The sequence below is a fragment of the Heterodontus francisci genome, chromosome 13 (genome assembly GCF_036365525.1).
Source record: "Heterodontus francisci isolate sHetFra1 chromosome 13, sHetFra1.hap1, whole genome shotgun sequence".
NCBI lineage: Eukaryota > Metazoa > Chordata > Chondrichthyes > Heterodontiformes > Heterodontidae > Heterodontus > Heterodontus francisci.
In genome coordinates, this window is record NC_090383.1 from 112643066 (window position 1) to 112656763 (window position 13698).

A 13698-nucleotide genomic window follows, 5' to 3' on the forward strand; every position below is an offset into this window, starting at 1 on the left:
AACCCTAACAGTGAGTTATGGGGTGGGGAAGGGGAGAGGGGGTCCTATTCTACCATGTGGGGCATCACAGTGAAACCCATTACATTCTAAATGTTCAAATACACACTTTCCCAGCAGGGGTCACTAGATAGCTATTGAGACCGTCAATCTTGGCCGATTTTCCCCTGGCAGTTGTAGGGGTGTTGAAGTTATTTGCATCCTGAACTAACTGGGAGTCAAACCTAGGATCTTCCTGACAGTACGGGCTCTATGGATAAACCTGCGTTAATAATCGGCAAAGCCAGTATTATGTTTTGTAAATCATATTTAATATTCTGCTAGATGTGTACAATTGCAAAGTCAATAAATTACCGGAAACATCCTAATTATCTATTGAACAAACAGAAATCAATGCTGCAACTTCCTTCAGATCAAATGGCATTTTTTACCCTTTAAGATTCCACAATCCAACTAATTCCAGCCAGAATGAGAACCTGGAAATTCAGACCACCTAAAAAAAAAATTAAACACAAAATAATGGTTAGCAATTTAAACAGAAAGATCTTGGAAAAACACAGATGTGATTATGTGAGTTATTTTACACAAGGTTACCTCAATGCATGTTCATTATTCATCTACTTCAAAATATTAGGAAAAGCCCTTTGATTCTGTCAACGCTGTGGACACCAGCATTAATTAGCTGATGAGCTCTGACACCAACCTGTAGGCATGGCCACAAGATCATGAAGGGCGACCCTTGTAGGGGCTTGTATGGGTGTGAGGAGGGCTTTGCGGGACACAGCAGATATTGAACACAATATTAGATGTAAGTGACAGAGTGCCATCAACATAAACTGCATCATTACTGAGTGTTGACAAAAGACAGAGCTTCTCTACTAAGGTGTACACTCGTGGAAATCATAAGTGCCAAACTCAAATTATTTTTTTAAATCCCTCAGCTCTCTTCTCATGGTGAGGTGGAGAGGGGGTGGTTACAGCTTTGATATTAATGCACAGGATCTGCATCCAGCAAGGAAGGTTCAAAGCATTGACACCAGTTGGTAAATGTGCCTTGCAGCTGAGCTCTACAATCCAGAGGGTCCCCAGCTTGGATCCCCAGTTTGTGTTAACTGACCTAGGAGGCCTCGGGTTGGGGCACTGGGGAGGTGGTGGGGGGGGGTAGAGGAACATTTGAAACAGGATTCCTGTTCCTATAGTTATCCAGTGACCATTGCGCATGTATGAATGTGGGGTGAAGCCAAGACTAGGCTTTGGTGTGCACCCTGCAGTCACAACGCCAGCTGATACGCACTCTCTAGACTTAAAGATGAAGAACAATGACTTGGGTTAGGTACGAGAGGAAGAGTATTTGGGGAGCCATACTGCAACAGGGAGAGGAGGAATGAAGCAAACAGGCAGAGAAAGCTTCACGTGAAACAATGAAATCATATAGAGATAGCTGATCTGGTGCTTCGAATTGATGATGTTCTTCTAGGCAAAGCATGAGTCGAATATGAGCAACACGTGCCCTTGGATTCATACACGGAGTAACACCACAGGAGTCAAGACTTTGGTTTCTTGCGTGTGCGAGTTTGCTTTAACACCAGGGACACTCAGACTGAAGGATAAGTTTATTGGAGTTGGGAAAGAGCCATGAAGATACTGGCGAATTCCTGGAGGGGAGGCAGGTATAAGAAGCAGTGAAGCAAAATGTATTCCTCAATAAGCCAGTTTCATACAAGGATGAGCACTAACTTGCCCAAGGTCAAGTTTTTACACAGATCCAGATTCTTGTCCTTGGGAAGAATCTACTACACTCTATGCTCAATGCCATCTTGAACATATTACTGAAGTTAAAATCCATGGAGGGATATCTGAATACTCCGTATGGGAGCTTAATGGTGGGTGAGCAGTCCCCTAGCCCTGAACCGTCACATTTAATGGCCTGTGTGCGGATCGTCACAGTAACAGAGATAACGGTCATGCAATTGTCTTTGCCAGTAGAACATGATGAGCTGCCTGGCCACTCGACACCATGCATGATTTTCTTTCCCACTGACGTCAAAGACCATCAATCAAATTGCTCCCGAGATTTCAGAACAAATTCTGCTCATCTTACTACAAGTCCAGTTTGATCGTAGTGCCAGTGAGTTACTTGATCAACTATACCACACAGACAGACCTAGGGTAATTCTAAAAGTGACTCCACGTAGGCAATGCCAAAGATGAGAGCTGCAAATCTCTTGGAAAGAGATTCCACTTTTGACAATCAAGAGCAGAGAATTCCAAACATGTGAATGGCCTGTAAGGCACGTCCATAATCACAACCATGTGAAAGATATGAACAGTGCGGCTAAAACTGCCTTTTCACTGGAGAATCAGTTACAAAATGCAGCATGAATTTTCTGCTGGCTGTACTTTACAATGAGCTTCTCCGACGTTTACTCTTTCACAATGCCGATGGAGGATATAAATATAAATATGAAGGGGTCATAAAGATTAAATAATCAGCAATAAATCCAATCGAGAAACCAGGAGAAATTTCTTTACACAGAGAGTGGTTAGAATGTGGAAATTGCAACCACAAAGAGTAGTTGGGAAGAGGAATGCCTCTGGTGGATGATGGACATTGGCAAGAGCCCCTTGTCCACTGCCAATAGCTGCTCTGAAAACTTTTGAGTGCTGTGTCTCTCCCGTTCACCCACCTCACTCCTCTCCAGCAGCGCACACCTCTGCTGGTTCTGCTGGCAGAACACACTGATCCACTAGCTGCTCTGCTGGTTGGCAGCATTCCCCATGCTACTGTCTGGGAATCCCGACGTTGAACCTGCCACTGAGCTCAACAATACTCTCCCAAAGCCAACCACACTCCCTCAGCACCTTCAGAGACGAGTGCCAGAGGATTCCACGGTTCATCTCCAGTGATTCTATTGGTACCATGTGCAGCACCGTGGAACTACAATCAATGAACATTAGAAACAGTCGGGGACCATTCAACACATTGAGCTTGCTCCACTATTTAAGCAGATCATGGCTGATTGATTGATTGAGTTTTTCGAGGAGGTGACCAAGAGGATTGACGAGGGCAGGGCAATGGACGTTGTCGACATGGACTTGAGCAAGGCCTTTGACAAGGTCCTGCATGGTAGAATGGTCCAGAAGGTTCGAACACATGGGATCCAGGGTGAGCTAGCAAATTGGGTACAAAATTGGCTTGGTGATAGGAGGCAGAGGGTGGTAGTGGAGGGTTGTTTTTCAGATTGGAGGCCGGTGACCAGTGGTGTGCCGCAGGGATCGGTGCTGGGCCCTCTGCTGTTTGTCCTATATATTAATGACTTGGATGTGAATGTAGGGGGCATGTAGTAAGTTTGCAGATGACACCAAAATTGGTGGAATAGTGGACAGTGAAGGAGGTTGTCTAAGGTTACAACAGGATATAGATCAACTGGGAAAGTGGGCAAGGGAGTGGCAAATGGAATTTAACGCAGACAAGTGTGAAGCATTTTGGGAAGTTAAACCAGGGCAGGACATATACAGTGAAAGGCAGGGCCCTGGGGAGTGTTGTTGAGCAGAGAGACCTTGGGGTGTAAGTACATAGTTCCCTGAAAGTGGCAACACAGGTAGACAGGGTGGTGAAGAAGGCGTATGGCATGCTTGCCTTCATCAGCCGAGGCATTGAGTACAAGAGTTGGGACGTCATGTTACAGTTGTACATTATGTTGGTTAGGCCGCATTTGGAGTACTGTGTGCAGTTCTGGTCGCCGCACTACAGGAAAGATGTGATTAAGCTAGAGAGAGTGCAGAAAAGATTCAAAAGGATGTTGCCTGGTTTGGAGGGCTTGAGTTATAAAGAGAGATTGGATAGGCTGGGTCTGTTTTCCCTGGAGGGAAGGAGGCTGAGAGGCGATATGATAGAAGTATATAAAATTATGAGAGGCATAGATAGGGTAGATAGCCAGAGTCTGTTTCCCATGGTAGGGGTGACTAAAACTAGAGGGCATAGATTTAAGGTGAGAGGGAGAAGGTTTAAAGGGGATCAAAGGGGTAAATTTTTCACACTAAGAATAGTGGGTATCTGGAATGAGCTGCCTGAGGTGGTGGTGGAGGCAGGAACAGTAGCGACATTTAAGAGGCATCTGGACAGGTACTTGAATGAGCAAGGCATAGAGGGATATGGAATTAATGCAGGCAGGTGGGATTAGTATAGATAGGCATTATGGTTGGCATGGACGTGGTGGGCCGAAGGGCCTGTTTCTATGCTGTACGACTATATGACTCTATGATTGTGCACCTCAGATCTGTTTAAATGAATTTTCTCCATATCCCTTGATATCCCCACCCATCAAAAATCTATTGATCTCAGTCTCAAAACCTCCAGCTGTCCCAGGACCCACATCTTTTTGGGAAAGAGAATTCATTACGCCAAGTGTTCATTACAGAGCCTTCCTTCTTAAATGCTCTCCTCAATGAGTCAGTGGTGGGTTTTTAATTAGATCGCCTTTCTCTTTTCAGAAGAAAACAAGCTCCACTTTCCTTAATCTTTCCACCAAATTTAAACTCTTGCTGCCCGGAATTATCTCTGAACCCTTCTGAGGGTGATTATATGATCTGAGGTCAGTTCACATCACCTGTAGACATCTGTAAGACTGCTCAACGTGATTATCCAAACTATTTATGTGACAAAATATTAAAAGATTTCATTTGGTACTGAGCCATACAGAGGAAAACTGGGCGGGTTCCATTACAGGAGTACACTCCGACCTGCTTGATTTTCCAATATTAGCTGTGCCAAGTTGATCTTGTGCATCTGGGATCAGACCTAGGAAAATCTTTTCTAACACACAGACTGGTTAATAGATGTAAAGGGTTTTGTATAAACCACAATATATTATGGGAGGGGAGGTATGAAAAATAAATAAAAAAAGCATTACAGTGCCGAAATATCTGTAGTATACTTCTCATAACCCATCCTTTCCTGTTGTGTACTCTAATTTCTCTATTTTTCTTGCCAATTCTCTCCCTTTCTCTCCTGAACCAAGTTATTCCTTGTTTATGGATATGTTTGCACAGTCATTCTCTAGTACCTCACTCTGATTCTGTAGCTACATGCCGACACATCCAGTAGGGATCATCAAATAGTGATCAGAATTGAGAACCCTGGTTGACTCTCCACTTCCAAATCCAGGGCGCTGGGTCCATTGTAGCATCCTTAATGCCAGCTCAGCTAAGATCACCTAACTCAGCAGTGAGTGGGGGATTGAACCTCGGACCTTCCTGGTGTGTGTGCCTCAGCTACTCATTGGATAAACTTGCTGAGCCATCAAGGGCATATTCTCTTCTTATAAAGTGGACACTTTGAAAAGTCCCAGATAAATATAAATAACACTAATTAATACTACAAAAGAGTGTACAAGAAAGATATTTATTAAATGTAAGATGGGATTGGAGCATTTAACTCATGGCCTGAACTTCACATCCCATCTATGAATGTATATAATAAGTGACACTCTGAATGTCACAAAATAGACTTAGTGAGAGGGGCCATTCACCGCATCTTAGCTCATCCATCCAGATGATCTACATTTCCTCTGTCGTAGTGTCTTGACCTGTGAATGACTCTAAGTCATTCACCTCCAACACCCTACCCAAAGTACCATTCCGAGTGTTGATCACTCTTTACGTGAAGTTCTTCTGACATGTGCTCTGAACTGTCCTTTTACCAGTTTTGATCCACGTCTCCTCCTTCTACTATCCTAACACAGCTTTTCCCCCTGGATTCGGCATATCCACGCAATTTACTAACTTGTACACTGTTATAGAATAGAATCACAGAACCTTACAGAAAGAGAGCATCACTTTAAAGTAGAAACTGCTTTCACTTACCGCGGAGCGAGCTGTGGTCTCCTGTTATGGGGTCCTGGTCTTGAATGAGGTCCTCTACCTGAGATAAATGAACAGTTTGCATAAAATTCAACAGTGAGTGTGCCCGATTCCCGTCAGTAGTACCTACTGCTTCTTAAATCTCTTTAGTCAATCGCCACAAAAGAAAAGACTTGCAGTTAGATAGTGCCTCTCACGACCTCAGGACGTTCCCATAGCAGTTTACAGACGATTAAATAGAGTGAGCTTTTTACGACTTGAATCAACAGAGCGTGGGAAAACAGAAAGCCTGTCAGGGTGAGTATACCAGTAAGCTTTTAATTTAATCTAAATTAATCAAATATAAAGTAAGACTTGATCGATTCATTAGTATAAAAATTAAAAACTAAGATGAATTTTATAATTTATCATATAGAAAGAGAGACTGATCAACCAGCGGGGAGTTGAAAAGAGTGGTGCGGCAGAGAGAGAGAGACCAGGGGAGGGTATTGGTTCAAATTAGGAGCTGGGAAATTAAAAATATTCAATTGGGTTAGTGTAACCGTAAGTATTGTAATAAGTGTATAAGCACAGAGCAGGACTAGAGGTAGTAATTAAAATTGATAGTTTAAACAGGGTACTAAGTAGATTGCTTTGTTTAAAAAGGGAATAGAAGGGTTTTGTTTAGATCATGGATGAGCAGCTGCGACTTGTTGCTTGCAATTCCTGCACCATTTGGGAACTTCAGGACACTTCCTGTGTCTTGGGCGACCACGTACGTAGGCAGTGTCTCCAGCTGCTCAGAATTTCCAAGCTTGAGGGGCAGCTGGAATCACAGCTGAGCATCAGGGAGCAGGAGAGTTTCCTGGATCATACATTCCAGGAGGTAGTCACCCCACAGGCAGTGAGAATTCAGGATAGTAGATGCGTGGCCATCTGGAACAGTAGGAAGAGGCAGGAAGTGCAAGAGTCTTTGGGATGTGTGTTTTGGAGATTGCTGTGAGTGACGACACCTTGAAGGAGTGCAGACAAGACCATGGTACGAATGGGCAAGGAGAGAGCAGCAGAAATGTGTTGTCAAAGGTGATTCAATAGTCAGGGGACAGATAGACAGATATATATATATAGATAGATAGCAGATGAATACATGGCTGAGGAGATGGTGCAGGAGGGAGTGCTTTAGTTTCCCGGATCACTGGGTCTGTTTCTGGCAAAGGTGGGACCTGTACAAGTTGGACAGGTTGCACCTGAAACGGAACGGGACCAACATCCTTGCTGGGAGGTTTGCTAGTGCTGTTGGGGGGGTGGGGTGGGGGTTTAAACTAATTTGGCAGGGAGATGGGATACAGAGTAGAGGTACAGTAGGGGGTGATGCACAGTCAAATATAGAAGAGAAACTGAGTCAGTCTGGAAGGCAGAGCAAATATAGACCTGTTAAGGCACAAGTGAAAAATGCAAGGCTGGATTGCATCTATTTTAACGCAAGGAGTCTTACTAGTAAGGCAGTACTAGTAATGAATTGAAGGCATTGATTAGCACATGTGACTGTGATATTATTGCTATCACAGAGACATGGTTGAGGGAGGGACAGGACTGGCAGCTCAATATTCCATGGTATAGAATCTTCAGGTGTGACAGCGGAGGTGATAAAAGAGGAGGTGGCATTGCACTGTTGATCAAGGAGTCAATTACAGCAGTATGGAGGGATTATATCTTAGAAGGTTCCTCAAATGCGGCCATATGGGTAGAACTTAAAGACAAAAAGGGGGTAATAACTTGGTTGGGTGTGTACTACAGGCCTCCGAACAGTCAGGAAGAGATAGAGGATCAGATATGTAGGCAAATCTCAGAGAGGTGTAAAAAAAATAGGGTAATAATAGTAGGGGATTTCAACTTCCCTACTATCAACTGGGATAGTCTTGGTGCAAATGGCTTAAAGGGGGCGGAATTCTTAAAAAGTATACAGGAGAGCTTTTTGAGCCAGTACATAGAAAGTCCTGCAAGAGAAAGGGTAGTACTGGATCTAATCCTAGGGAATGAAGCTGGACAAGTGGCAGAAGTGTCAGTGGGGGAGCATTTTGGGGACAGTGACCATAACTCGAAGATTTAAAGTAGTTATGGAAAAGGACAAAGACGGGCCGGAAATAAAGGTAATGAATTGGGAGAAGGCCGATTTCAATATGATAAAACAGGATCTGGCCAAAGTGGACTGGGAGCAGCTACTCGTAGTAAAGTCTACATCAGACCAGTGGGAGTCATTCAAAGAGGAAATAGTGAGAGTTCAGAGCCAACATGTACCCGTTAAGGTGAAGGGTAGGACCAACAAGTCCAGGGAACCCTGGATGTCAAAGGATATAGAGGATTGGATCAGGGAAAAAAAGGAGGCTTATGGCAGATTCAGAGTGCTGAAAACAGCGGAGACATTAGAGGAGTAGAGAAAGTGTAGGGGGGGGGGGGGTACTTAAAAAGTAATTAGGAGAGCAAAGAGGGGACATGAAAAAACACTGGCAGGCAAGATAAAGGAAAATCCTAAGACGTTTTATAAGTATATTAAGGGCAAGAGGATAACCAGGGAAAGAGCAGGGCCCACGAGGGACCAAAGTGGCAATCAGTGTGTGGAGCCGGAGAACATAGGTGAGGTTTTAAATGATTACTTTTTATCTGTGCTCACTATGGAGAAGGACGATGTAGGTGTAGAGATCAGGGAGGGGGACTGTGATATACTTGAACATAGTAGCATTGAAAGGGAGGAAATATTAGCTGTTTCAGCAGGCTTAAAAGTGGATAAATCCCCAGGCCCGGATGAGATGTATCCCATGTTATGTGAGGCAAGGGAGGAAATAGCAGAGGCTCTGACACAAATTTTCAAATCCTCTCTGGCCACAGGACAGGTACCAGAGGACTGGAGGACAGCGAATGTGGTATCATTATTCAAGAAGGGTAGCAGGGATAAACCAGGTAATTACAGGCCGGTGAGTCTAACATCAGTGGTTGAGAAACTATTAGAAAAAATTCTGAGGGACAGGATTAATCTCCACTTGGAGAGGCAGGGATTAATCAGGGATAGTTAGCATGGCTTTGTTAGGGGGAGATCGTGTCTAACTAACTTGATTGAATTTTTTGAGGAGGTGACGAGGTGTGTAGATAAGGGTAAAGCAGTTGATGTAGTCTACATGGCCTTCAGTAAGGCTTTTGATAAGGTACCGCATGGGAGATTGGTTAAGAAGGTAAGAGCCCATGGGATCCAGGGCAATTTGGCAAATTGGATCCAAAATTGGCTTAGTGGCAGGAAGCAGAGGGTAATGGTCGAGGGCTGTTTTTGCGAGTGGAAGCCTGTGACCAGTGGTGTATCACAGGGATCGGTTCTGGAACCCTTGCTGTTTGTAGTGTACATTAATGATTTAGATGTGAATATAGGAGGTATGATCAGTAAGTTCGCAGATGACACGAAAATTGGTGGTGTCGTAAATAGTGAGGAGGAAAGCCTTAGATTACAGGATGATATAGATGGGCTGGTAAGATGGGCAGAACAGTGGCAAATGGAATTTAATCCTGAGAAGTGTGAGGTGATGCATTTTTGGAGGACTAACAAGGCATGGGGATATACAATGGATGGTAGGACCCTAGGAAGTACAGAAGGTCAGAGGGACCTTGGTGTGCTTGTCCATAGATCACTGAAGGCAGCAGCACAGGTAGATAAGGTGGTTAGGAAGGCATATGGGATACTTACCTTTATTAGCTGAGGCACAGAATATAAGAACAGGGAGGTTATGATGGAGCTGTATAAAATGCTAGTTAGGCCACAGCTGGAGTACTGTGTACAGTTCTAGTCGCCACACTATCGGAAGGATGTGATTGCACTGGAGAGAGTGCAGAGGAGATTCACCAGGATGTCGCCTGGGTTGGAGCATTTCAGCTATGAAGAGAGACTGAAAAGGCTAGGGTTGTTTTCCTTAGAGCAGAGAAGACTGAGGGGGGACATGATTGAGGTATACAAAATTATGAGGGGCATCGATAGGATAGATAGGAAGAAACTTTTTCCCTTAGTGGAGGTATCAATCACCAGGGGGCATAGATTTATGGTAAGGGGCAGGAGGTTTAAAGGGGATTTGAGGAAAAAACTTTCACCCAGAGGGTGGTTGGAATCTGGAACGCACTGCCTAAAGAGGTGGTTAAGGCAGGAACCCTCACAACATTTAAGAAGTATTTAGATGAGCACTTGAAACACCATAGCGTACAAGGCTACGGGCCAAGTGCTGGAAAATGGGATTAGAATAGTTAGGTGCTTGATGGCCGGCACAGACATGATGGGCTGAAGGGCCTGTTTCTGTGCTGTATAACTCTATAGACATTTTGTAACCATTATTGTGAGTCCTCCATGCTGTGTTGCCTCCTTGGTGCCAGGGATAGGCCATCACGGAGAGGGTGCAGGATATGCTGCAGGGGGTAGGGAGTGAGCTAGAAGTTGTGGTATACGTTGGTACCAACAGCACAGCAAGGGCAGGTATTGGAGGTCCTACAGTCAGAATTTCAGGAGCTAGGAAGGAAGTTAAAGAGTAGGACCTTGAAGGTCGTAATCTCTGGATTACTCCCAGTGCCACGTGCTAGTGAGAATAGAAATAGGAAGATAGGGAGGATCAATGCATGGCTTGCAGCAAGTTGCAGGAGGGAGGGCTTCAGATTCTTGGGGCATTGGGACCAGTTCTGGGTCAGAAGGTACCTATTCAAAAGGGACAGGTTGCACCTCAACAGGACTGGGACCAGTGTCCTTTGCAGGGAGATTAACTAGTGTGGTTGGGAAGGGTTTAAACTTAATTGGCAGGGGGATGGGCAATAGCATACAGAAGTAGAAAAGTGGAATAAGGTGCATAATATGAGAGTATTAGACAGTACTAGAGACGGGAGTAGATCTGTATTAGATGGGGGCAGACTGAGAAGGACTACGGGGAATGCAAAGACAGGATTACAATGCATGTGTGTAAATGCACTAAGTGTGGTGAATAAGGTTGGTGAGCTACAAACACAAATAGCAGTATGGGAATATGATGCAGTGGCAATAACAGAAACATGGCTTAAAAATGGCGAGGACCGGGCGTTTAATATACAAGGATATAAAGTGTTCAGAAAAGATAGAGAAGGGAAAAAGGGAGGTGGGATGGCAGTACTGATTAGGGAAGACATTGGAGTGTTGGAAAGGGAGAATGTCCTTGAGTGGACAAGGACTGAATCCATTTGGTTAGATTTGAGAAGCAAAAAGGGTATGATCATGTTGCTAGGGGTATTCTATAGGCCTCCAAATAGTGAGAGACAGATAGAGGAGTAAATCTGCAAGGAAATCACAAAGAAGTACATTAGATCCTGAACGGTCTTGACAAGGTGGATGTGGAAAGGATGTTTCCTCTTGTGGGTGAGTCCAGGACTAGGGGGCACTATTTTAAAATTAGGGGTCGCCCTTTTAGGACAGAGATGAGGAGAATTTTTTTCTGTCAGAGGGTTGTGCGACTTTGGAACTCTCTGCCTCAGAAGGTGGTGGAGGCGGATCACTGAATAATATTAAGGTGGGGGTAGATAGATTCTTGTTAGGCAAGGGAATCAAAGGTTATCGGGGGTAGATGGGAGTGTGGAATTCGGGACACAAACAGATCAGCCATGATCTTATTGAATGGCGAAGCAGGCTGGAGGGGCCGTATGGCCTACTTCTGCTCCTAATTTGTATGTTCGTAGATGTGCAAGAACTATATAGTGGTGACATTGGGGGACTTTAATTACCCAAATATCGATTGGGATAATTTTAAAGTAAAGGGTAAGGAGGGGGAGTAATTTCTTAAATGTGTTCAGGAGAACTTCCTTGATCAGTACGTTCTCAGCCCAACTAGGAAGGAGGCATTGCTGGATCTGGTGCTGGGAAATGAGGGAGCCAAGCAGACAAGTGCCTGTGGGGGTGCACTTGGGTAAGAGCGATCATCGTATCGTATGGTTTAGACTAGTACTGCAGAAAAACAAGGAACGAAATAAGGTAAAACGTCTAGACTGGAAAAGAGCTAATTTCGACACAAAGAGAAGGGATCTAGCCAGGGTAGAATGGAAGCAAAGACTGACAGGCTAAACTGTAATGGAACAATGGGTTATCTTTAAGGAAGAGATGCTTCAGGTACAGTTTACGTACATTCCAACAAGGGAAAAAGGTAAGGGAACCAAAAACAGGGCTCCTTGGATAACGAGGGAAACAGAGATTATGATGAAACAAAAAATAAGAGGATGTATGATGTATGTCATGTAATTCTTCAAGTGAGAACCAAACCAAATACAATAAGTTAGAGGGGAGGTGAAGAGGAAAATAAGACTGGCAAAGAGAGAATATGAGAATAGAATGGCAGTCAACATAAAAGGGAACCCAAATATCTTCTACCAGCATGTAAATAGTAAGCGGGTAGTAAGAGGTGGAGTGGGGCCTATTAGGAACAAAGAGGGTAATATATACTTAGAGGCAAGGACAAGGCTAGAATATTTAATGAGTACTTTGCACCAGTGTTCACTAAGGAAGTGGAATCTGACTATCGGTAGAAGCGGAGAGAGTTAGAGGCAATGGTTAGGGTAAAAATTCAAAGGGGGGAGGTACTAAAAAGGCTGGTTATGCTTAGGGTCCATAAGTCACCTGGTCAGGATGGCTTGTATCCCAGGTTGCGAAAGGAAGTGTGGATGGAGATAATGGAAGGGCTTGCCACAATCATCCAATCTTCCCTGTATACGGGGGAGGTACCAGAAGATTGGAAAGTGGCAACTGAGAAAGGGTGCAAGGAGAGACTTAGCAACGACAGGCCAGTTAGTTTAACATCAGTGGTGAGTAAAGTTAAACAAATATCAGGGAAAAAAAATCAACAGACACTTGGAGAGGTTCGAGTTAATTAAGGATAGCCAGCATGGATTTGTAAAAGGCAGATCATGCCTAATTAATGTAATTGAATTTGTTGATGAAGTAACAGAGAAGGTTAATGATGGGAATGCAGTGGATGTTATCGTTATGGAATTTAAGAAAGTGTTTGGTTAACAAAATTGAGGCTCATGGAATAGGTGGGTCAGTGTCCAATTGGATGAAAAATTGGCTTCAGGACAAAAACAGCGAGTCGTAGTAAATGATTGTTTTTCAGACTGGAGGATGGTAGACAGCAGTGTTCCTCAAGGGTCAGTGCTGGGATCATTGCTATTTTTGCTATATAAAAATGACTAGGATCTTGGAATACAGAGCAGAATTTCAAATTTTGCCAATGACACCAAACTTGGAGGTGCGGCAAACAGTGAGGATGATATGAACCGCCTGCAATAGGACAGGTGGCAGATGGAATTTAACACTGATAAGTGTGACGTGATGCATTTTGGCAGAAGGAATATGGAGAGGCAATATATGCTTAATGGCACAACTCTAAAGAGTGCGCAGGAACAGTGGGATTGGGGGTCCATGTGCATCGATCTTTGAAGGTGGCAGAATATATTGAGAGAGTGGTTAGTAAAGCATATTGGATCTTGGGCTTCATAAATAGAGGCACAGAGTACCAAAGCAGGGAAGTTATGCTGAACCTTTATAAAACTCTGGTTAGGCCTCTACTGGAGTATTGCATCCTCTTTAGGAAGGATGTGAGGGTCCTTGAGAGGGTGCAGAGGAGATTTACCAGTATGGTTCCAGGGATGGGGGATTTTAGTTTCAAGGTTAAGGTGGAAAAGCTGGGTTGTTCTCCCTGAAGCAAAGGAGATTGGAGGGAGATTTGATAGAGGTATACAAGATTATGACAAGCTTAGATAAGATATACAAGGAAAAGCTATTCCCATTAACTAATGACACAAGGACTTGGAACACAGAGTGAA

At 44.0% G+C, this 13698-nt stretch overlaps 1 protein-coding gene across 12 annotated transcripts in view; it reads right to left on the bottom strand.

Moving 5' to 3' along the window:
• Positions 1 to 286: 286 nt before the first annotated feature.
• Positions 287 to 13698, bottom strand: part of fam120b (family with sequence similarity 120 member B) — an 88636-nt gene continuing 75224 nt past the window's right edge. For all 12 annotated transcript variants that reach the window (XM_068045454.1, XM_068045460.1, XM_068045453.1 and 9 more), the window contains 2 exons: positions 5863 to 5920; positions 287 to 490 (listed from right to left, as the gene is read on the bottom strand). In XM_068045454.1, the coding sequence (XP_067901555.1) occupies positions 451 to 490; positions 5863 to 5920 (98 nt within the window). In that variant the 3' untranslated portion in view covers positions 287 to 450. The remainder of the gene's footprint in view (positions 491 to 5862; positions 5921 to 13698) is intronic.